Source organism: Talpa europaea (assembly GCF_964194135.1).
Source record: "Talpa europaea genome assembly, chromosome: 8".
NCBI classification, from domain to species: domain Eukaryota; kingdom Metazoa; phylum Chordata; class Mammalia; order Eulipotyphla; family Talpidae; genus Talpa; species Talpa europaea.
Genome location: NC_140075.1, coordinates 101,591,592 through 101,617,243, shown reverse-complemented (window position 1 = coordinate 101,617,243; position 25,652 = coordinate 101,591,592). Strand labels below are relative to the sequence as shown.

Sequence of the window (25,652 nt, the reverse complement as noted above, 5' to 3'; positions counted from 1 at the left end):
CAGTCAGATTGCAATACAGTTGCCTGACTCCATGAGACCTTAAATAAACAATTTTTCCTCTTTGAGCCTATCCGTTTCTTGTCTGTGAAATGAACGGATTGGACTAAGCAATCTCCAGTGTTCATTTCAATCAGGTCATTGAGATTCCGTGAGAAAGATGTCAAGAAACAGAATGGGGAGTTCTAGGCCTTAGGGTCTTGACGCGTGGGATGGCATTGAAGGAACTGTTCTCATGTTTGTGTTTCTAGAGTCAGAAGGGTAAGTGAAGGGGGTAAGGACGCGTGAAGGGGAAGAGAAATACCAGTGACCTGCTGGAGGGTCAACTCCGGGGACTGATCTCCCATTTGCGGAGTAAGCTGAGCGTTCGGCTGCTAGGCAACCGTACCTCCTGGGGGGGGTGCAAGTCCCCAGTTGGAGGTGTCTAAGTTATTGCCTGTAAATTTAGCCACAGTGCCTTCTCAAAGTTAACAAAATAGGTAGCCTCTAAAAGTGTAATTTTTTTTTGTACCAAGTCTTGGTAAGCCCTGAAGTTGGCCTCTTCCTCGGTGGGTTTCTTCTTCCTGTTCTCAGGCACGACGCGGCCACCTCTCAGGAAAGGCCCCCGCCGCCGCGCGTTGCCGGGCAGACCTGGACGCCTCTGCGCCCCGCTCCCCGCCCTGTCTGGGCCCGGGCCCTTCGCGGGCCGCCTGGGGCAGCCATGGGCTCGGAGATGGAGCCGCTGCTCCTGGCCTGGAGCTATTTTAGGCGCAGGAAGTTCCAGCTCTGCGCCGATCTGTGCACGCAGATGCTGGAGAAGTCCCCTTACGACCAGGTACCGGCCGCACCCCGTCAGCCCCGGGGGTCCCGGCGACGAGGCTCAGGGCCTCGAGGGGACCCCAGGCTCCGGGTGGGGGCCCTGGGACGGAATTTCAGGCCCAAGTGGGCCGCACGGCCCACACAGGCACCTGCAGCGAGACCCTTTGGAGCCGGGCCCGGCGGACGGCTGCCTTGGGCGGCCCCGAGGGCCGCGTCCTCCGCCCGAGCCCTGCCTTGACCGCCCCTCCGCGAGCTTCGGTAGCCCCTTTCCTGCGAGGGCCCCTTAAACGAACGCTCAAAGCCCTTAATGTTACGTTGGTGAGAACTTTGGTGATTCGCTTACACCTGCGTATGTGTGGGCTCTCGAGCTCGTTCGTTTTCTGGGCGTTCTTAAATTACAAAACAATTATGTATAAATGTAAAGCTCTGTAGCTTCGCATCCTTTGAAACAGCTGCCTTTCCCCTCTGGATGGGTTGATCCTTACACTTCATCTTTAGACTGTTAACCAAGAATGAGGAGCCTTTGATTCCGGCGCTTGAGTGCAACTTGAGGCAAATAATGCAAGTTGGAGGAATGAGAATCTAGGAGGGGAAAAGATACATTATACGTTAGGAGGGTGTCCCTAAAAGAAGGAACGGTGACATTCAAAGCCGACGTAAACTACATCAATAGTTTAAATTCTCTCAAAGGATGAAATTATGTAACAGAAAAAGATGATGTACTTTGTGTGTAAGAAGTGCAACTCTGGTGGGCAGGTAACTGCTGCAAGAGACAAAATGAGAAAAAGGGTGATAGGGGTAGAGCTGTGGCAGTTTGTCAGTGCTTCTAGTAAACATAGAAGGTGCCTATATAAGTCTCGTTTCCCAGCTTTTCTGCTAGTGGTGTTGCCTTGGAGATGCTAGGGGAGGAAAGGAAAATTGAGAGGAGTTACATAAGCCCAGCTGAGTGTGAACGCTTCCTCACTTCCTAGGCTTTGCTTTAGCTCCCAGCAAATGGGTGGAGGGTAGTCAACCAGGTGAGGTTAACATTATGACCTTCAGGTCAACAGTAAGTACCTCTGGCTAGAACATTGCTTGGGAATGGTAGTGCTTTGTTAGATTCTGTTCCTGTTTAGTTCATGTTAGTTAGTGAGGATGACATTTCTGTAAGCATGCATTTCTCCAAGTGTGTTTCTTGGCATAGTAACCCCACAGACACTGCTTAACAACTGAATGGTGTTCCACGATTAAATGTTTGGGGGCTATGATAAAATATTGCCCCCTTTTGTACAGTAAAAGTTTGTTGCAAACCTGTTCTGTACCCCATTGTAAGACACAATGGTTTGCAAGAACTTTACATGCTTTTTCCATTGAGTTAGGAAAGTTTCCATTCTGTGTTCCAAGAACACTAGTCCCAAGAGCTGCTTAGTGAAAAAGTTTCCTAATTAAACACATTTGGGAAATGTTTATTCCCTTCTTAGACATTAAAGATTTATCCTACATGCTCTGAAAAATTCCGAAGGAAGAAAACTAATTTTGCTCAATCTAATAGTTTTGAAACTTATCTGGCCCCTGTAATCTTTTCTTGACCAACTGAGCAAGGGTCAGATATCATTATAGTTACCATCCCAGGAAATGTCATTGTGAATTGTTGTAGGCAGAACCACAGTGTTATAATGAAATGTTAAGATGCTGTAAACTTCCGTACATATAATCATTGTGGCATTTTGTATTGCTTTTCTGAATTCAGGTTGAGTTTGTGCTAGGCCCTGTGATTAGGACTTTATACATACTCGATTCAATGATCTCTGTCAAGTGTTTAGTACTTGCCAGGCAAAAGTTCTATAACTTATATATATATCGATGCTTAAAATAACCTTGCAGAGTGGGTAACAAAAAATAAAAGCTAACATTTATTATTTACTCTGTGTCAGGTTTGCATGTTATCTTATATAATTAACTATCTCAGGAAGTTGGTATATTTCCTCCATTTTATAGCTTGAGCACAAGGTCGCAAAGGTGAAGTATTGGTCCACAGTTATCAACACAAAGCTGGCGACCCTGTTTCCTTTTCGGGCCTCTTTGGCACTTCTGTGGCAGTGTCAGTGCTGTGTGTTTCTGGACTTTTCCCCCTATATTTTCCGATCTACTGTGCCTTTTTCAAGATTTCATCAAAGTGGTAAAGAATTTTGACATGTTTGTGTATTTGCTTTTTTTTTTTTTTTTTTTTAAAGATTTATTTATTTATGCATACAAGAACTGTGGTACAGGGGTTCAGGGGGTGAGAGGATTCACCAGAGACAGGGAGGGGAACAGAACAGGCAGATGGATTGAAATACACTGCTGAGGGGAGCAGTGGGTGAGCCCGGAGAGGTCTGCCGCACCATGTGGGTTTCTCCTTGGCCAGGGATTGAACTTGTGCTGCAGTGGCTGCGGATTGCTTCATAGGTTGCATCTCAACCCCTTGCGCTACCAGGGAGGCCCTGTTTGTGTATTTGGATGAAAGGCTCTGAGAAGTCCTGACTAAGGAAGCATGCCCAGTTTTAAGCCTTATTCTGAAACTTACTTGACCACTGCTTCCTTTTTTGGGGAACAGAGGGACAGACACCTCCCTTGCTATCCTGGGGGGAATGTTATCACTCTGGGAATTACATAGACAATGCAACAATGTTTTTATCACCCTTTAAAAAGGGGCTTAAAGGAGATCTTATTGACTCCTTTCATTTTACCTAGAAGAACAGGAAAAACACATTCAGTATTTTGTTTAAAATCTCCCAAATTAACAGGTAAACATGATAAGAGCTTAGGTATTTTTTCCTTTCCTTTTTTACATTTCCCATTAGGCCTTACTGGTGCTCTTGGAAGATTAAGACTTGTTGAAAGTTATGTTTAGTGGAACTATGATTTTGATAATCATCGTGAAAAACACACATAGGACACTACTAGGAAATACTTGGGTGACCAGTTGACATGGTAAAGATCTTTATGGCCACAGGTCTTGTTAGGTCCTGGCCTCTTCCATTGTATTCTGTGTTTTGGAGTTGATATAGTACTTCACAATGTGATACAGAATTTCTAATTGCAAGAAATATTTTTAAAGAGGTTATTTTATTTTGTGTTTAGATTTGGGCTTGATTTGTTCTGTTCTTATGAATGTCAGAGTTGGTAGGAGAATCAGTATCAGAAATTTATATCTTTTCTTTTCCCATCCTTTTGAAATGTTTTGCTGGGGTAGTTTACTGAAGGAGAAGCTGTATATATTGCCAGAACAGTAAGTAGCATAGAAGTTTAAGGTGATGTTACCTTACCCTGCTGAGCTTTTGAGACCAGGAAAGGGTGCTGGAAAGTCGACAGCACTCCCTCAGCTTTGTTTTTCTTTCTTTCTTCTTATTTTTTTTTTAAGATTTATTTATTTATTTATACAAGCACTGGGTACAGTCAGAAGTGCGGGAGGGTGAGAGAATTCACCAGAGCCAGAGCAGGAACAGAACAGGCAGAAGGACCGAAGTACACTGCTGAGGGGAGCAGCGGGCTGCAGGAGAGGTCTGCGCGCCATGCGGGGCCCTCCTCTGGTGGCCGGGGATCGAACCGGCGCTGCAGAGGCTGGGGGCAGCTTCGCAACCCAGCGTTCAACCGCTGTGCCACTGGGGAGGCCCTCTTTCTTATTTTTTTTTAAAGATTTTTATTTATGCATACAAGAAATGGTGTGTAGGCCAGAGACACGGGGGAGGGAGGGTGAGATTTACCAGAGACAGGGTGAGGAGCAGAACAGGTGGATCTACTGAAATACATTGCTGAGGGGAGCAGCGGGCGAGACAGGAAAAGTCTGCTGCACCATGTGGGTAGCTCCCTGGCTGGGGGTCGAACACATACCTTAGTGGCTGGCACAGTGGTTGGTGCAGTGGCTGGAGATCGTGCAGAGACTTTAACCTTTGTGCCACCAGGGAGGCCCTGCTTCTGCATTTTAAAGTGAAAGACTTCTCTGCAGCACTTTGCATTACATTCCTGAGCCACCAAGCTGAGTCACTTTGAAGCAGTGCCTCCACACATGGGAGAGAGCAAGAAAACTAAGATATTTCTTTGAGTACCAAATGAATTCATTTTCTCTTGTTTATTTTTTCCAAAACAAAAATAGTGTTTGCTTTTCTTTATGTTATTTTTTCACTTTTGGTTTTGCTCCAAGATTAAGGAGAATCTCTCTAAAGTGATTCTTTTTTTCTTTTTGATCCTTTTTTTTTTTTTTTTTTTTTATAAACTGGTCCAGGGGACTTAAAAAGATAGTATTTTGGTTGTAATGCATCAGTGATTTGGGATGAAGCCCACCTTTAAGACTTTCCTTCTACATTTTCACGTTAAGGAGTACCATGTTGGTATCGTATTATCAAAATATTTGAGTAGTGCCTTGTACCTTCCAATAGGAGGAGTAGATTTTATTTACTTCTGAGTCCTACATCAGCCTGGCCAGAGTTCATGATACAGTGTGGAATGGCATGTTTCCTTGGAGTCATACATATTTTATTGGCTGCAAAGGGCTGAAGGGTAAGTCGACTGATGACATGGTGTGTGCCTCGGGGAAGGATTCTTGAAGAAGTTGGATATCTTTTCCCAGATGCAGGATGGGGAGAAGCAGAGAGGCAAGGATTTATAAGCATAAAGGATATTAAGGTTCTGACCTGTTAAGAGTTCATTTATCATACTCTCCTTGTTTGATAAAAATACAATAAGAAAAGCAATTCACAGAAAGCAGTTTCCCTCTTATTCTCCCAAAGTATTCTTTCAGTCATGGCTGGAAAAGTGGTTCAAAGTTAGTAGATAGGGAAGGGAGACGTGTGAACTGGTGGCACACTCAGCAGCCTGATCTAGAGAAGATCTTCTGTCCTTGTGTGGGTCATCCTGATTAGTCGCTTAATCTGATTACTATTCTTCATGTTCCATATGTCAGACCCATGGTTTTAAAAGCATCCCTGATTTTTAGCTCCATTATAATTAAATGCTTCGTAAAATATGGAGGTTTTACAGGCAGTGGGGATTTTAAAAGACAGTATGCTTGTATTAATGGGGTGGATTTCTGATAGATTTTCCAGTGATTTAAATCAGTGATTCCGGGGTGGGAGTGCTGTTTACTAGGGGGTGAGAGCTTTTTCTAATTCACATTCTCCTCTCTGACTCCCAATCTCTGATTATAATAAGAGATGTTCAGGAGAGGAGGAAATTATTATTGTAAAGGGTTGGAAGTGAGAGAGAAGCCTGAAAACCACTGGTTTGAGTGAAAGACATGGAGCCAGTGTTGCCCAGTCAGTTGCTGTGTTAATGGCTGCTTGAGACAAATATCTGGTGATCCAAGCCAAAAAACATATAATTTATTTCCTCTCTGGGGCCATGGAGATTCAGCTGGGTTTAATCTTTTGATTTTACACTCTGTGGAACAGTTCTTTTATGAATTTGTACACCTGCTGATATGTGGATTCCACATCCACCTGGCCACTTGGTCCCTGGATCATCCTCACCTTCTGAAACACCCATTTCTCTGTTCCCTTACAGTCATCTTCCTTTCTGTTATTCAAAATTCTAAATAATGACATGGTAGTTTAAGGGTGGAGCTGGGTAAACTCATTAGCCAGAATAAGTACTGGTGGTAATTATGAAGTCACATTCTGAAATGCATTCTGAATTATCAGGAGAGCTAATTCCCTAAAGCAACAGCAACAACCTAAGAGAAAGCCTGACTCCAGGGAGGAAGGAGGCGACAAACCCATGTGAACTGATGTTGATGCTAATGAGAATCAGCTTGTTCTAGGCAGGGCCCCTCGACTTTCTACATCCTCAGACTCGCTCACTTGGAAGGAGACTGAAAGGGAAGTTTCAGTCTGATGGGCTCCTACTGGGAGTCAGTTTTGAGTTCTGAAAGTGGAAGTAGAAGAGGATTTGGTGCTTTTCTGTTCATTGTTTAAATGTTTTCCCAGAGAAATTCTGAGTGTGTGATATTCCTCATTGAAGGTGCTGCCACCTTATGTGTTATTAGTGATAAGCACATCTGTGAAAGGCCTCTGATGATTATCAAATAGTCTTAAAAATGCAATTTTATAAATCAAAAGACGCCTTCCCTATAAAGTAGGCACTATAGCTACAATCCAAGAGGGCTGGCTAATGGCGGTTGCATGCCTTGTTCAAGGTCACACAGCTAAGTGGCTCCCGGAGGTTCAAGCGCAGGTCTCCTGACTTGGCGGAGGCCTGGTGCCATGTCCTCATGGATATTCATGGATAAATTTGGTAGATGGAGTGAACCTAGTTTGTGGTTCATTATGTGGGTGGAATCGTTTAAAGCACAGACATGTAACTGAGACTCCTAAAGATGAAGGTCTCAGTCATTTTTTAAAAAAAGTTTTGCCCTTTCTCTAAATTAACACATCTTGTCTCTTTCCCTTCATACTCCTGCTGTTCCTGCAGGCTCTCCAGATCAGCCCACTCTGGCCTTCCCCACTCTGTGTAGTAGCCACTTCCCAACCTTGCTCTGATCTCACATACTCAGCAGGGTGCATGCTCTTGACCCAGAGTGTCCAGGTTCAACTCTGGCCTCTATACCTTGACCTCAGAGTTTTCTCATCTGTAAAATAGGGCTAAGAGTATACGTACGTTAAAGGGCTCTTGTGAAGGTTTAGTTTATTAATACATGGTAAGTGATCAGAAATGTTAGCTGCCATTGCTTCTCCACGACTAGGAAGATGTGCGTGGAGGATTCTAGTGCTTCTGCTCTTCTGACAGGATTGCTGGTGACCTGGAAGCATCTGTGAGGAAAGTGTCCAGTGTTTGATGACAAAATGCTGTTGACTATAGATCATAGATTGTTGGCTCTCAATAATTCTCAGAAGAATCTCCCTCCCTTTGACTCCCTTCTCACAGTTCTCGTGTTCTGCTTTTCTGCACGCCATCTAAGTGATCTATAATTTGTCCATAGCTTGACCAGAGCATTTAGTACATTGGACTGTAATTTATCCAGTTATGTGCTTCCCCCATGCAATGTATTCAGGGCTACCAGGGTGCCAGGAGAATGTCGAAGAATGAATGTGGCTTCTGCCTCCCACTATTTAGGCCTGTCTCTATTTTCCATTCCCACAACCACACCTGTCTCTACACCTCTGATTTTCTTCTCTGACCTTTTCATTTCCCGGGCGCTCGCTGCCTGCATGGTAAGTCCTAACTGTGTGCTGCAAGGGCAGGAGAAGGAGACAGAGAGCATGAAGGCTTACTTCAGCGAACAGAGGTCTCCACGGCTGAATTTTGCCATTTCAGTTTGGGCCACTGGCGGAATCTTTCTGCCTTTGGCAGCATAACAATCATCCAGAAATCTGTGATTTCTGCCTCCTTACAGCACTCTTATCCTTTTTTAAGCACTGTTACATCCCCTCTGCTAAACTTATTTTCCCCCTTCTGTGGGGAACTTATCTTGTATCTCTCCTGTACTTTACCCTTCAATCCTGTCTTATTTCTTGCTCATTTATTTATTTTTTTTAATCTCTAAGATGCACTGGCAAGAAAGAGCTCTGTTTTCTCTCAACCATTTATGTGACCTTGAGCAAATTACTTGACATCTCTGAGTTTGTTTCCTTATCTGCAAAATGGGTAATAATACCTGCCTGGTCCCTCAGATGGTTGATAGCAGACTCAAATGAAATAATGGGTCATATAGACCCATGTACACAGAAGTGAAAGAATAGAAGATACTTCTGTTGTCTTATTCCCTGAATCAGTGTCTTTCTCTAAATGTAGACTATGGGATCTGGGCTAACTGTACTTTTTCCAGAATTTTCTTATGCATAGTGGACTTTAAAACCCCTGATTGCTATGTGCTGATTACTGTCTACTCTAAATCTCACCCTGAGGATTCTTACGGTCTAGCCTAGTATATTCTTTCCTCTCTGTTGCTGCCATGTGTCATGCTAAAGAAATTGCTTCCCCTTGCACGTGCCCAGATGGTCTGCACATTGCTTGCCCACATACACTTAGAAAAAATAGTTAGAATTTTTGGATTTTAGACCTGTAGAAAGCAAGGATTTCCTTTTTCTGTTTCCTAGTAGCTTCCCCAATAAAACAGGTTGCAGAGTAAGTATTCAATAGAGCCTGCTAGCTGTGGACATCTAACTGTAGATGTTTTTATAAATAAATGTGTTATAAGCCTGATTTTTTCCCAATGGATTTCTATGTAATTTGGCAAAACAAAAGAAAAAACATTGAGTTTATCACCACCCGGCAGAATTTATATTGCATAGTCTTTATAAAAATTTCTCAGAGGACATTATAGGCAGAATTAACTTATCTTTAGCCACTAATGCCATAATATTTATGTGGAATAGTGGAGTTTACATTTTTCTCCTCCCCAATTATATTTGAATATAAAGAAATGCTTCCTTGGTATAGTTGTAAAATTGTTTTTAATTTAGAGATATTGTGTCTTCATTAAACAGGTAGTTAAGATATATTTTCTGTGCTCTCAATGAGGTTAGAGCAATCAGATTGTCTGATCATAGGTAATTTTGCACTATTCAATATAAGTTGTGCAGAACTCTTGAGAACACTTGTGAAGAAAAGTTAAAGTTGATATTTGGATTTTTTAGTGAATGAGTTTGCATCTGCCTACACATACTTGGTTAGTCATTAAGACTTTTATTGTCTTAAGAAACTGCATTTCTTAAAAATATTTACTACCTTCTTAATGCTTTCCAGGAGCCAGATCCTGAATTGCCAGTGTCACAGGTAAACATTTAGCTGCAACCTTTAGTTTTAGAGACTCCTTTAGTTACTGCTGTTGCTTAGTTGTTGCTGTAGTTTAGGAGATCTGCTGCTTATCGACCTGCGGAATTATAAAGGTAGCCATATCTTCCGGACATCCTGTACTTTTTTTTTTTTTTAATATTAAATTTTATTTTTATATTCCCCCATACAATTGCAAACGCCCCATTCTGACCCCAATCCTTCCCCTCCCGCCCCTCACCCCCCAAAAAGTGTCTCTGGTTCATAGTTTTTTGTTGATTTTGATTTTCACTTTCTTATATTCATTTTCCTGGTCCCTTATTTAAGTTTTCTAGATTCCTGCTATGAGTGAGACCATCCGGTATTTTTCTTTTTCTTTTTGGCTTATTTCGCTGAGCATGATCCCTTCCAGCGCCATCCATGTTGCAGCAAATTGCATGTGTTTATCTTTTTTGAATGCTGAGTAATATTCCATGGTATATATGTACCACATCTTCTTGATCCAGTCATCTATTTTTGGGCATTTGGGTTGTTTCCAAAGCTTAGCTATTGTAAACAGTGCTGCTATAAACATAGGGGTGCAGGTGCTCTTTGGAATTGATGTTTCTGTGTCCTTTGGGTAAATACCTAGGAGTGGAATTGCTGGATCATATGGAAGCTCTATGTTTAGTAGGTCCAGAAATCTCCACACAGCTCTCCATAGTGGTTGGACCAGTTTGCACTCCCACCAACAGTGCAGAAGAGTTCCTTTTTCTCCACACCCTCGCCAACATTTGTTGTTGCTAGTTTTTTTAATATGTGCCATTCTCACTGGTGTGAGATGGTATCTCATGGTAGTTTTGATTTGCATTTCCCTGATGACAAGTGATATTGAACATTTTTTCATATGTCTGTTGGCCATTTGCATTTCCTCTTCAGAGAAGTTTCTTTTTAGCTCTTCTGCCCATTTTTTGACTGGATTATTTTCTTTGTTGTTGCTGAGTCTCATCAGCTCTTTGCAGATTTTTGTGATCAGTCCTTTATCATTAGTGTTGGGTGCAAAAATGTTCTCCCAGTTGGTGGGGTTTCTCTTTGTTTTTGTTATTGTCTCTTTTGCTGTGCAGAAGCTCTTTAATTTGATGTAGTCCCAGCTGCTTATCTTTGTCTTCACTATCACTGCTTTGGGTAATGTGTCTGTAAAGATGTCTTTGATGTGCAAATCCCGTAGTGTTTCGCCTATATTTCCTTCTATGTATTTTATGGTTTCAGGTCTTATGTCTAGTTCTTTAATCCATTTTGAGTTGATTTTTGTGTATGGTGTGAGGTAGTGGTCAAGCTTCATTCTTTTGCATGTAGCGACCCAGTTTTCCCAGCACCATTTATTGAACAAACTTTCTTTGCTCCAATGCATAGTCTTTGCTCCTTTGTCAAAGATTAGTTGACCATAAATCTGTGGGTTTATTTCTGGATTTTCTATTCGATTCCATTGGTCTGTATGTCTGTTCTTGTTCCAATACCATGCAGTTTTGATGATTATGGCTTTGTAGTATAGTTTGAAGTCTGGGAGTCTGATGCCTCCATTTCCTTCTTTTTTTTTTTCAGTAGAGCTTTGGCTATTCGGGGTTTTTGGTGATTCCATATGAATTTCATCAATAATTGTTCTATTTCTTTGAAGAATGCCATTGAGATTTTGATTGGAATAGCATTGAATCTGTATATTGCTTTTGGTAGGATGGCCATTTTAATAATGTTTATTTTTCCAATCCATGAGCAGGGGATGTCTTTCCATTTCTTTGTGTCTTCTTCTATTTCTTTTAACAGTGTTTTATAGTTTTCTTTGTATAGGTCCTTTACCTCTTTTGTTAGATTTATTCCCAAATATTTGATTTTTTTTTTGTTTCGATAATAAAAGGGGTGGTTTTTTTGATTTCTTCTTCTTCAGATTTATTGTTTGTGTATAGGAAGGCTACTGACTTTTGCGTGTTGATTTTGTATCCTGCCACTTTACTGAATTGATTGATGAGTTGAATTAGTTTTTCTGTGGAGATTTTGGGGTTCTCTATGTATATTATCATATCATCTGCAAATAGTGATAGTTTGACTTCTTCTTTTCCTATTTGGATTCCTTGGATGTCTTTCTCTTGTCTTATTGCTCTGGCTAGGACTTCCAGTATTATATTGAAAAGCAGCGGTGAGAGTGGACATCCTTGTCTTGTTCCAGATCTTAATGGAATTGCTTTCAGCTTTTCACCATTGAGAATGATACTGGCTGTTGGCTTGTCATAGATGGCCTTTATGATGTTGAGGTATGTTCCTTGTATCCCAAGAATTTCAAGGGCTTTTATCATGAATGGGTGTTGCACTTTGTCGAAAGCTTTCTCAGCATCTATTGATATTATCATATGGTTTTTATATTTCTTTTTGTTGATGTGTTGGATAACGTTGATTGATTTTCGGATGTTAAACCATCCTTGTGCCCCTGGAATGAATCCAACTTGGTCGTGGTGAATTATCTTATGGATACATTGTTGGATTCTGATAGCTAAAATTTTATTGAGGATTTTTGCATCAGTGTTCATTAGGGAGATTGGCCTATAGTTTTCCTTTTTTGTGTTGTCCTTATTCGGTTTTGGTATTAGTGTAATATTGGCTTCATAGAACATGTTTGGTATTGTCCCTTCCTTCTCAATTTTTTGGAAGAGTTTGTGAAGGATAGGCACTAATTCGTCTCTGAATGTTTGGTAGAATTCATTTGTAAATCCATCAGGTCCTGGGCTTTTGTTTTTGGGGAGGTTTTTGATTACCATTTCAATTTCGCTGCTTGTAATTGGTCTGTTTAGGTGTTCTATTTCTTCTTTATCTAGCTTTGGGTGATTGTAGAATTGTAGGAATTTGTCCATCTCCTCTAGATTGTTGAACTTGTTTCCATATAACTGTTCATAGTAGTTACTGATTATTCTTTTGATTTCTGCTGTGTCCGTTGTGATTTCTCCTCTTTCATTGATGATCCTGTGTATTTGTGCTTTCTCCCTTTTTTCCTTTGTGAGCCTGGCTCGGGGTTTGTCTATTTTATTGATTTTTTCAAAGAACCAGCTCTTGGTTTCATTGATCTTTTGGATTGTTTTTTTAGTTTCAATTTCATTTATTTCTGCTTTGGTTTTTATTATTTCTTTTCTTCTACTGGTTTTGGGGTTTTTTTGTTGTTCTTTTTCTAGATCTTTGAGCTTCGAGATTAGGTTGTTTCTTTGAGTTCTTTCTTGTTTTTTGATGTGAGCTTCTATTGCTATATATTTTCCTCTTATTACTGCTTTTGCTGCATCCCATACATTTAGGATATTGGTGTCCTCCTTGTCATTCAATTCAAAGAATTTTTTAATTTCTTCTTTGATCTCCTCGTTAGTCCAGTGGTCTTCCAGTAGTGTGGCTTTTAATCTCCATGAGGTAGGATAGTTCCTTGCCTTCTTTTTATGATTTATTTCTAGTTTGATGCCTCCGTGGTCAAAAAAGATGGTTGGTATGATTTCAATCTTGGTGTATCTGTTGATGTTTGTCTTGTGCCCCAGTATGTGATCGATCCTGGAGAATGATCCGTGTGCGCTTGAGAAAAATGTGTACTCCGTTTTTTTTGGGTTTAGTGTTCTATAGATATCTGTTAAGCCCAAATGCTCTAGGTCCTTATTTAGAGCTTTAGTTTCTTTACTTATTTTTTGTCTTGTTGCTCTATCCATTGTTGATAGTGGTGTGTTGAAGTCTCCTACTACGTATGTGTTTTCTCTGATGTCTGTTTTCAGAGAGGACAACAGTTGTCTGATATATTTTGGTGCTCTTTCGTTGGGTGAGTATATGTTAATGAGTGTTATTTCTTCTTGAAGTATTGTCCCCTTGATCATAATGTAGTGACCATTGGGGTCTCTTTTTATTTTTTTGAGTTTGAAGTCTGTTTTATCTGATATAAGTATAGCTGTTCCTGCTTTCTTTTTTGGCCCATTTGCTTGTAGGATTGTTTTCCATCCTTTGACTTTGAGCCTATTTTTATCTTTTGTAGCTAAATGTGTTTCCTGGAGACAGCAAAAGGTTGGGTTTTGTTTCTTAATCCAGGCTGCAACTCTGTGTCTTTTTATTGAAGAGTTTAGTCCATTTACATTTAGAGTTAATATTGATATGTTAGCATCTGTATTTGCCATTGTGTTTGTCTTTCCTTTGATTTTATTTATTTATTCTTTTAATAACTTTTTTTTTTTTTTTTTTTGGTCTTCTTTCGTTGTTATTCGTCCCTCTGAGGTTCTGGCTTTAGGATTCCTTGTAGTATTTTTTGGAGTGGGGGTTTATTCGTAATGAAATTCCGGAGTTTCTCTTTGTCTGGGAAGGTCCATATTCTTTCTTCATGGAGGAAAGAGAGCTTTGCGGGATAGAGTATTCTTGGTTGGCATCTGTTTTCTTGGAGTCTGTTGACTATGTCCCTCCACTCTCTCCTTGCCCGTAGTGTTTCTTCAGAGAAGTCTGATGTCAGCCTGATTGGTTTTCCTTTGAATGTTATCTGTTTCTTCCCTCTTGTCAGCTTCATTATTTTTTCCTTGTCCTGGATTCTTGGGAGCTTTACTATTATGTGTCTTGCTGTGTTTTTCCTTTCGTTGTGGAAGTTTGGTGTTCTTCTTGCTTCTTGTATATCAATTTTCAGCTCCTTCTTCGCATTTGGGAAGTTCTCTTCAATTATCTCCTGGAATATTTTCTCTGTTCCTACATCTCTCTCCTCTCCTTCTGGAATTCCTATAACTCTTATATTTCCTTTCCTCATGGAGTCAGATAGTTCCCGAAGTCTTTCTTCATTCTTTTTCCTTTGTACTTGTCTTTCCTTTTCTGTTTTGGTTCTTTTTATTTCTGTGTCTTCAAGAGAACTTATTCGTTCTTCCATTTCATCTATTCTGCTTTCCTTGCTTTTCCCGGAGTTCTTTAGTTCCTCCATTAATTCTTTGATCTCCTGCATTTCTTTTACTTCCCTCTTTAGGGACTCAATTTCCTTCTTCTGATCTATCACTTTTTTAATCATGGCAATTTTAAATTCTCTTTCTGGAAGGCTCAGAAGTTCTTCCAAGTTGCTGTCGTTGCAATCTGGGGAGTGGTTTTCTTTTTGTGGTGTGCTTCTTTCCTGAGGAGTTGTTAGGTTGCGTGTGGTTCTTCTACTCCCTACTGTCTGTTTTCTAATTTGTCGTATGCGTTGGGACACTGTGTTGCTCGGACTGACTGACATCTTGGGTGAACTTCTCCGCTCCCCTCTGGCTCTTCCAGGAGCCATCTCTGTCTTCTGGGGGAGCTTTCTGCTGGTTTTAGGCAGTTTTTACTGAAGAAATGTCCCTGTTCTCAAATGGCGAAGCGGGATGCAGTCCCTGCGCCTCCGGTTTCAGGCACACTCTTCTGCGCACCCGGTCTGCCCCGGACGTGGGTGCCTGCTCCCTCTGTGGGCTCAGACTGCTGGTCGGAAGGGGCCTGGCGTGGAATAACTTCCCGGCTGGCCACTGGGTCCTCCAGAAGCCTTCTGCCCTTTTCAAGCAGTCTTAAGAAATTTCCTGTTCTATGGGGTGTTAGTGACTTTTTTTTCCTGGTCGCTAGGTGGCGCCAGAGATCTCTCCTATTGTCCTTGGGGGGCTGTTTTTCGCCTTCCCCCACCCCGTGGGACAGGGAACAGAGCGGGAATGGTAGGGTACACCTCAACAGCTTTGGGGTGCTGTGTCTGCCTTGTGCCCCACCGTCGTGGAGAACCCACGCCCCGAATTTTCGTGCCCTGGGTCTCAGTTCAAAGCCCTCAGTTCCAGGACGCGGGCTGTAGCCCAGTTCAGTGGCGCGGGAATGGCGCCTTTTGCACCGCTCCCGTGCCTGGGCGCCTGGTTCCTGCTTACTCAGGGAGGGACCTTCACGTCAGTGAGGACCTCCGCGAGTCTCCCCGCAAGCCTAGGTCGTCTCCCCGCAAGCCTAGGTTCAGGCGTGGGGACCTGGGCAGCCGAGATCCCGGTCTGCACTTGCTTTTCAAGCGCGCCGAGTGCGCCACTTTTCGGCGCAAGCTTACCGGCAGCCCGGGCTGTGTGAGCGTCTCCCGGGGTCTTTGTTCCTCTAATGGCGCCCTGAGCCATTCGCTCACCGCCGCGGCGAATCCTGCAGGGTTCGCCTCAGCTCCCGTTCACGGGGTGTGGTGGCTGCAATAGTTCCTTTCCACTCACAGTCCCGCTTGCTGCGTCCTTTGTTCTTGTTGGCCGTTTAGGTTTGTTGTTTCCCTCCTCTCTGCCGGTCGGAGAGTGCCGCCTCTGTGGGCGGGGGAGGGGAGCAGGGTTCTGCGCTTCCCTCCCTTCTAGTCCTCTTTTATGGCCACTTTCTTCTTCGGGTAGTTTGCTGGAGTCACCCGTTTATCTTCCGTGTCCCAGTTCTCACTGGGACCTGCCGCTTTTCCTCCCTATTAACTTTTTTTAATGGGAGATCTTACTCGCAGAGTCTCCTGGCCGCCATGTTGCTCCGCCCCCCCATCCTGTACTTTCTTATTAAATGATTATATTTCTAGTACTTTTGTGTCTTTGGATGGGTGGAGAGCTAGCACATTCTACTTATTAAGACTTGGAGTTTAAATGGAAATGACCTAAATCGACCAGCAACATAAGAAAAATAAAGAAGGTAGCAACAGGAGCTAGGGGCTTAGAAAGGAAGCCGAAGATTCAGGAGGCTCATGTGTCTAAAAAGATTGTGATGGATAGGACAGCGTGTTACTAGTTGGCCACCTCTGCTTGGGAAGGTTTTGTTTTTACAAAGGGGAGTCTGCCAGGGTAAGGAAGAAAGGAAGGGGCGCTGGCCAGACAGCCAGGACCACTAAATCAACTAAGAGGTGGGAGGCAGCCACAGGGACTTGCTAACTGCATAAGACACAAGCAGATGAATCCAGATGGTGCTTGAAAGAGAGAAGTTCTGATGAGGGCCTGGAGGGGATGTCCTCTCTGGCCAGGAAGCTTTCAGTCTATAAAGTTTCCCGGTAAGTCTCGGAAGAAGGAAAAGAGATGGCAGAGCTGTAGACCAGAGACCTTAAATATTGCCAGGTGTTCCCTCCCAAGCAGAGAGAATTTTGAGAGTGTTTTTTAGGCAAATAAACGATTTCAGCCATGTATGAATTCGTCATGTATGATCATCAAATCTTTAGAAGAAAACAAAATTCAAATACCCTTATAGAGCCCTGTGTGGTAGTAAACAAACACTATGCATGGGTTAAAATGTGTAGGGATACAGTTGAATAAAGTAAAAAAAAAAAAAAAAAAGCCCCACTCCTGACCCAGCAGGCAGGTTTGGGAGGCTGGACTATATAGGGGAATGGATAAGGCTGCCTTGGGAACAAGGCCATATTACTGACCCCCAGGACCAAAAAACCAGTCCCGCTTCAGGACTGCAGAAGCAGAGGCCAGGACATGTTTCTGGGTTAAACACCAGTCCAGAGACCAGATGTCCCAGCAGGTAACTGGTGCAAACTGGCGCCCCAAGTTAGGAAGCCCGCTAAAACAGAGTATAAAAGAGCCTCAAATCCTTCTTCGTGGGCAGACCTCTCCTGTTTAACCTGCTCTTCTCTTAGCTGTGTGTTTCTATAAATCTGCCTGTTCTGTTCTCCACTCTGTCTCTGGTGAGTTCTTTCACCCCTGTGCCTCCAGCCTCACCCTGATCTCCCCACAACAAAATGTGTCACTCTGTTCTTTAAAAGAATGCCATTTGCTTTTGGAATGTTCCTAATTGTGATTTCCAAATTGATAGATGATACAAAACTCTTGTTTGCATAATACATGTCCTAGTCATCTAAGAAGGACCTAAATTATAAAAAGAAAATAATGTACTTTTAGTTTACAGTGATTAGGGAAGATTTGATTAAAATTAAAATTCAATTGAAACAGCAGAAATTTGAATTGTTGGTAGATTTTAAAACTGTAAGTGGCATTTGAAAATTCCTGTCTAGCACAGGTCTTTATGAGAGACCTATTTTTCTTATTACTTTTTGTTCTGTTACTGTAGACTTAATTATCCACTGAATAAATACAAGAGAATAAAAAGGGAACAAGGCTAATTGGATCCTTCTGAGTTCACTATTCACACTTTTTGCCTTTCTTCTTGTGCGCATTTTTACAACTTCACAGTAGTTAAGGCTTTATAATAACAATTGAATGTTTTGTGCCCATTTTCATCAATGAGGCAGAGATGTTAAATGTTTCTTACAACTTTTCAATCAGGTTTGATGGCGTTATTCTAGTAATAACCTTGCCAAATTGTTAAATGCCTTAAATTTCTGGCCTTGCTTTCTGTATTAAAAAGAGAACAATTTAAACATGTTATGCTCAGTCAGTAGAGTTTTTACCTTTATATGTGCTTATTTTCATAACAAAAGTTGGATTAACCTCACAGAAGGGAGAACAAATTAGTCAATATTTTCCTGATGTTAACTGTCAGATATTTGCCTCAAGAGTAATGTCTTATAGATTTACTCAGTAGGCAGATGAGATGGGATTATGTCTCATAGATTAAAAGGGAAGTAACTGATATAATGATTACTCATTTTCATTGGAAAAATCTATGCTTTTCCCTAAGAAAGAGTTACTAAACATCTGTTATTACTTTTATCAATTTTATAGCAATTCCAGTCCATAGGCATTCATGTGTGTTTATATAAACAACAGCTTTGAAAAACTAGAATGCTGTCATTTATTAACAAGTTAAATATATCTGATAAAGGCAATTTATGTTTTTATTCAAAGGCAGTTTGGAATTGCCAGAGGTGCTGTTACACATTTTATTTTAACCATTGGTTTTGATTTTTTAAAAAAAAAAAACACATAGAGGATTTTAGGATTGTAGAGCATAACTTGACTTGTTTCCAAAATAAATTTAAATATTTTTTTAAAAGCCAAAGCCCCATCTGCTGTTTTCATTAAAATCTCTAGAATTGTTCACATTGCCAAGAGTGGTTCTCTGAATATAATCGGATGTTTAATCAAGCAATGGTGTGTGATTTTCAAGGTCAGTTTTTGCTAGGACAGAAGAAAAGTCAATAAAATTAATATTCTTAAATACTGATGAAATTTAAATGATAGTTTCAGTAGATTTTATTACAGATATGTAAATATCAGAAGTTCACATCACTGTTTTTACTTAAGAATTAGGATTAAGAAACTGAAAAATGTAGCTATATTTATCTTTTTGAAAAAGTAAATTCTTATAGAATAAAATTGAAAAAAAGCTGTTTCTATTTGACTTCTGAAACATTTATTCATTTAGTGAGAATAGTGGATTTATTTTCCTGTGTTTTGCTTAGCCTAATATAAAAAAAAATTGCATCTCAGTATTTGGGAGGTTAGTAGGAAAAGCATGATGAGTTGGTTTGTGAGGTAGATTGGGCTATAACAGTGTTGACTTGAAAATGCTTGAAAAAATGTGTGTGGATAATTAATTGCCAATTAAATTTTACTATAATAACAAAAACTTGACTTTTAGAAGGTCAGTTTAACTAGATCTCCAAATGCAGTCCTGAAGCTTCATTAGCTCCTCCTCCTCAGAATAAAAATCCAGATACCTCACTCTGGCATAACAGGACTGGTCACCTGTCCTGTCCTTTTTCTCCAGGATCTTCTTTTACTGTTTCCTCAACTAATGTCAACTCCTTTGTTTCCAAACATGCCACACACCCTTTAGTTAACCTGCCATGTCCCCCGTATTCCCCTTGCTGGGCACACACTCTCCTGTCTGGGCCACTAGATTAAATTCTTCTCTTCTACCCTCTCTTCACCCCCAGGCAGCTGAGTACCTTTCTTGTCCTACCATGACACATTCCAGAATTTTTAGTTATTACACTTTCCCCATAACTGTGAAATTCTTAAGAGATAGAACTAGTCTGATGAGCTAGGGCTGGGAAATTCTTGTGGGCCAGAGCTGTGGCTTATTCAGGCCTCTTCGCAGGCCCTGGCCTTGAGTAGGGCACTCCATAGGAATGTGGGACTCATCCAGCACAGCCTGCATCCTGCTTTACTGTTCAACAGAAGATGCTGCTGTTGTCCTCGCTGTCCACCAGATGTGCTGAGCAAAGAATGCCCTTTTTGAAAAATTAGAGCTATCAGATACTTTAAGGGGAGTATATGATCTGTGGGTATGTAAGTTAAATCAGGATTAGTTTTTTCCACCTTTGTGGTTAAACCATTAGTCCATCCAGTGATGAACTTTCCTGACCCTTGAAAATAGCTATATAGTTTTGGCAACTTTCCTGATCTTTTATGAGTGAAAACCTTAAATTGTTTCTACACTTTGGTGGTTTCCTCAGTTGGATGCAGTTCCAATTGGAATTGATTTTTTTGCTGTTTTTACAAACAAATTAGTTCTTTGAGTTCATACTCTGCTCATTCAGTTGTGTTAAATTTACACGACATTTGAAATATTTTATTCTAAATAAACTGATAAGAATCCAATAAACCTCAACCAGAAATGTAGAAGCCAAAAAACCCGATCATTTAACCAAATGGAATTTCTCTTTAGGAACCTAAATCTTTTGTGAAGAAAGCCTTCTTCATTCCCACTAAAATGAAAGCTGGAAGATATTATTTTTCTTTTCTTTTAAAACAGATTTTTATCTATGCATTTTGGTTACTTCAGCCCACAAATACATCTCTACCTCCTAATTCCCATACAGTTGTTTTCTGCACCACACACTTGTCACCTGTCAGGCACGCCTTTGCCTTGTCATTTACTCCAGTAGGTGATGTGTTCAGGGAATTTAGGGTTTGATCCTCTCATGTGTCCTCAGAAGCTAGTACAATGCTGCATAATTAGAAGGCGCTCAATAAATGGACTGACAGAGTGAATGCACCCCAGGTTAATTTATGTGAGAACTTGGACCTCTGGCCTCTCCTGTTCCTGTTTTAGTCCCTTTGCCTTCATTCAGCTGCTTCATATCCAGACCCCAGGATGGTGAATCCAACCCTCTCTATGTTTCCCTGGCTGCTGCTTCCTCTCTACCATGAGTCAGTGCTATGTTTCTGCTTTAGGAGTTGCCTTTTCTCCAAATTGTCCACAGGACACCAAGCTTTATTGTTTTCTGTGTCTGTTCTTTTGTGAATCATAGAAAGATAAACTTTCTAATAAAGTAGGTTTAAATGTTTAACAAGATACTTAAATGTGTACACATTTCCACTTAATTTCTCAAGGTAAAGCATATTAAATATGTTTACCAGATGTTTATAAGATGTTTTCCAGATTCCTTATTATCCTTTCCAATTTTCCCCCAGTTTCTAGCAGGCTTTCAACTGGCTAGATCACAAAGCAACCGAGATTATGTTGATTACTTATTGGGACAAATTGTTCATATTTCAGTTCAACATTTTTGGAATATCTGTTGGGTACTAACTCCATAAGTATTATGGAAAATTCAAAAAATGAGCCAGGTAAAAACTGCATTTTCTGGAGTAGAGTGGGCTAATGTTAAAATGTTTGTCAAATATGTGAGTACATGGTAATGGAAACGTGAAGTCAGCGCTCTTTGAGAAATGCTCTGTGAAAAAGACAAGGGCGAAGGAGGTTTAGAGTTAAGTTATCAGGAAAATCTTCATGAAGGATTTGGCTCTGAAGAAGGAAGGCAGGGAGAGGCTGTTGTAGCTTTGTTTGTTTTCCAATGGTTATTCTAGTAAAATTTTCTCTCTAAAGATCTTTTACTTATAAAACACATGTTAAAAATCTACCAGGTAATCACTACACTTGTATTTGCTAGATAATTGATATACTGGTTGTTTCAGGATTAGTAACTTTCCTGTATCATTTTCATGACATAGCTCTTAAAGTTAGTATAATGCATTAAGTGGTAAACATTTAATATACAATCAGATAATAAAAGATGATTATGCAGTACTTCTAATGCTCTTTAATGTGTTTTATTTTATCCTTGCTTTTTAGGCAGTTTGGATCTTAAAAGCACGAGCCCTAACTGAAATGGTATATGTAGATGAAATTGATGTCCATCAGGAAGGGATTGCAGAAATGATGCTGGATGAAAATGCTATTGCTCAAGTACCACGTAAGCACTGGGTTTTCAGTTAACTAATAAAATGCCATTAGAAAGAGGAATAGTTTATTGAAGATATTAGATATGTACACCTACACATTTGTATATTATATATATGATTCAAGATTTATACATTATACATGTCTCCCTGGTGACGTAAGGGGCTAAGACGCAACCTGTGAAGCTATCTGCAGCCACTGCAGCACGAGTTCAATACCCACATGGTGCAGCAGACCTCTCCTGACTCACCTGCTGCTCCCCTCAGCAGTGTATTTCAGTCCATCTGCCTGTTCTGTTCCCCACTCTGTCTCTGTTGAAACTTCTCACCTCCGACATCTCTGGCCTGTACCCCAGTTCTTGTGTGCATAAATAAATAAATCTTATTAAAAAAAGCTATATACATGAAGCAAGAAAAAACATTAATTGAAGCAAATGGGCTCTATTCTGCTTTACAGTACAGAGTCTCCATGATTCAATTATATTCAGTTATGTTAGATTTGTGGGATTGATGTATTGAAAAACTTTTCCCATAAAAGTTGTATTATGCATTTTTAAATATTTTATAAAAATGCATTCTTTCTAAACCATTTGTCTAATATATCAGAAGATTGTTTATCTGGGAGGTTAGACATAGGAGACAGCCAAAGAACAGACATGTTCTAACGGGGACTGAAAAAAATAGTAATGCCAAACTTTCACTTCATGGACATAATTGAAGATGATTGGCTCTGGTGCATGAGGTGAGATGATGGTGTGCTATTCTGGGCTGTGAATGCATGTCATTATTGTCACAGAAGCCCTGTCCCAGCTTGCAGGTGTGTTGGTGCAAATGGCATAGGATGATTACTGTGACATAGGTCTTGCTTGAAATAATGAGTTGTGACACCCACCATTTGTATATATTAAAGCTTCAGTAGAAATGGAGGGAAAAATACACATGTTCTATGTTAAAATGTCTTGTTTTGTTCCTTTGAATTTAAAATATCTAAATTCTAAATATTGTGGGCAAATGACCTTATTATGGGAAAAGTTTGTATGAGAAACGAAGTGTATAGAACCCATCATTTTGATGCTTTGGGGCTTTAGAGCTTGCTAGTCTTGTGTTCAAATCTCAGCCTATTAACAGGTTGACCTGTTTACTTAATTCTCTCAGCCTATGCTAAACGTGTTAATGCTACCTTAGTGTGAATATTAAATGTGATATTTTAAGTAACATGGTAGGTTCTCAACATCAGTCTCAACACATTTCCCTTAAAATATTTCCTGTTGCTAATGTCTGTTTTACCAGGCCAGCATATTTCAGAAAATTACATTAGCTGACAGTTTTTACAGATTAATAAGTGATACATAGATTGAATTTGCCATTTGACCTCATAGGCCCTGGAACCTCTTTGAAGCTCCCTGGAACTAATCAGACGGGAGGGCCCAGTCCAGCTGTCAGGTGTGTACTTCTATTTCATACCTTCTGTCCCTAAGTACTGACCAGAGTGCAGGAGAATATTCCCTTATTGATCTTCCCTGTGTTTGAACAATTTATACTCTTCATAGACCAATCACTCAAGCCGGAAGACCCATAACAGGTTTCCTTAGACCCAGCACGCAGAGTGGAAGGCCAGGCACCATGGAGCAGGCCATCAGGACCCCCAGAACTGCCTATACAGCTCGCCCTATCACCAATTCTTCTGGAAGATTTGTCAGGCTGGGAACAGTAAGTTGAGTCAACTTTACTGTAGCCCTGTGTTACCAATGTAGGTTTATGTTATGTTACATTGTTGTTCACTATTGTTATAGTGGAGAGCTGTATGGAAGGTTTTTTTTTTTCCCCAAAGATTTATTCATTTGTACAAGAAGTAGGGTACACACCAGAGGTGCGGGAGGGTAAGACGATTCACCAGAGACAGAGCAGGGAGCAGAATAGGCAGACAGACCAAAAATACTGCTGAGGGGAGCAGCAGGTGAGACAGGAGAGGTCTGCCGCGCCATGTGGGTATCTCCCTGGCCTGCCGGGAATTGAACCCGTGCTGCAGAGGCCTGGACAGCTTCACAGCGCTGCTGTGCCACCAGGGAGGCCCATGGAAGGCTTTTTGAAATTGATTCTTTTTATGTTGTCTTTATTATATTTATGCACTTGATTTATATTTCAAGAGAAAGTTTGAGATTTCTTCTTTTATCATTTTTACCCATAGGCTTCCATGCTTACCAGTCCTGATGGACCTTTTATAAATTTATCGAGACTGAATTTAACAAAATATGCCCAGAAACCTAAATTGGCAAAGGTAGGTGCTTAACATTATTTTACATCATGAATTAATGTTAGAAGTGTGCAGGGAGGGTCTTGTCTTGATTGAAACGTACATGCTTATTTCCTCTAATATGCAAATGTCTCAGTCTTGAGTTAAGGAAAATCAATCAGAAAAAGTGTATATACCATTATTATGGGAAATTCTTTTTCTTTTGACAATGAACAGTGATTTTTAGTAGAGAAAGCAGATATGTAGCATTATTTTGGTGAAGCTTGGTAGGTCGTCTATGTGTGTGTATTTTTTTTTTCTTTTTCATTTTGGACTATTCTCAGAAATTAATTTTCTATCCTTGTAGGATTTTAGGACTGTCAATAAAAAAATTGTGCTCCTGCTAATTAGTGATTAATCAGGCATCTCAATAAGAACTACTCAAGGCAGATAGTGGCAAGCCAACTACATTAGTAATTCTAGCTACTCAAAAATTAAATGCTTTTTAAAATTGAAGAGAGAGAGAGAGATTGAGAATGAATACCTTGGAATTATTCAGAGCCAGGAGCATGTATCTTCTGAAAATTCGTTGTGCTTAGTTCAGCCTTTAACTGTAATCTCTGAATTGTGTGCATGAGTGCCTAGTTCATTCCTAATCTCTGTTTTGTTGGCACTTGACATATTTATTAAATATCAAACACCCAGGGAAAATAAAAATGGACACTAACCATAGTAGACTAACTGTAGATCAGAAAAAGAAATGCTAGTTGGTAGATAGGAAATCAGCTTATAAAGATGCTGTTGGAAGTTTTTCTTTGACAGCAGTCCTGTCAACTTCTTTTAGCAGGATTTTAAAGCTTATTAAAAGCAATGCATATGGAACAGCTGGTGCCCTCCCTCTTTAGGCCATTTACTCGAGGTGACTGGACGACTGGTTGGTACCATTGCTGCCAGTGGTAACTGGGAGTGCAGTTAATGGAAGCATTTCCCTCAATTAGATGCTCGGGAACAGACCTGTTGTATGTTACAAGATTTAGACTGAACTAGATTTTGTATATTGTTATGTTGTAGAAATAATACCAGGGTTTCTATCTTTGGTCCCCATTTTGCCTTGACTTATTAGACTCATATTGCTGAGAGTGTCCGTGGTGATTCCCTGACACTGTCTCAGGTGTTGTAACATCCTCTTCATGGCGATGGTAGCACCAACTGCACGCTTAACAGAGGGAGAGTTAGGCCCCTCTTCTCATCAAAGGGCCTTGTCTTGACTACCTTTTCTTTTTTTGGTTGCTTCCAAGCCTTCTCTGTTAATAGCCTTGATAGCTTCCAGGGGTTTGCCTCTTTGCAAGTGTAAAATAATGGTATTGTGGATAAACATAGTACCACCAAGAGGTAATCCAGTACTTGCTTGTTTATTCCGAAGTGTTGGGTGACTGCATCACAGTGACAATTCTCAGCTCAGCTGTACATAGCAGCCTCTGCTCATTAAGCAGAAAGCACCCCATTTTACACTGAAATTATGCTTTGTTTCTAAAGGAACTTCCACATTTCCCAATGTCTAAATTGTCATCAGAATCTTCATTACTGTATAACATATGTAATATGTAGAAAATTGGCTCAGTCTCCTATGGCAACCCTTTAGTTGGTCTTTTCATTTGTTTCTTTCTAATTAAATAGTATATAATATGAAAAAATTATTCAATTATTTGATGTTTTTTCAGTTTATATTCTGCAAAAACAGGAATCAATTGTGAATAGCCATATTTTAAAATAGCTGGTTATAACAAATAATGGTTAGAACTGTTCCCTATAAATCTGAGGCACTTTTGAGTGAGTACCTATTATTTTGATTTCAGCTGCTGTCAAAA

General features: G+C 40.5%; 1 protein-coding gene across 1 annotated transcript in view; it reads left to right on the top strand.

Moving 5' to 3' along the window:
- Positions 1-655: 655 nt before the first annotated feature.
- The window catches only part of TTC8 (tetratricopeptide repeat domain 8), a gene marked incomplete at its 3' end in the record, with an annotated part of 59,871 nt that continues 34,874 nt past the window's right edge, over positions 656-25,652 (top strand). Inside the window, exons 1-6 of the mRNA XM_084240302.1 lie at positions 656-811; positions 9,496-9,525; positions 21,445-21,565; positions 22,931-22,994; positions 23,102-23,261; positions 23,740-23,829. Coding sequence (XP_084096428.1) covers positions 698-811; positions 9,496-9,525; positions 21,445-21,565; positions 22,931-22,994; positions 23,102-23,261; positions 23,740-23,829 — 579 coding nt within the window. The 5' untranslated portion in view covers positions 656-697. The remainder of the gene's footprint in view (positions 812-9,495; positions 9,526-21,444; positions 21,566-22,930; positions 22,995-23,101; positions 23,262-23,739; positions 23,830-25,652) is intronic.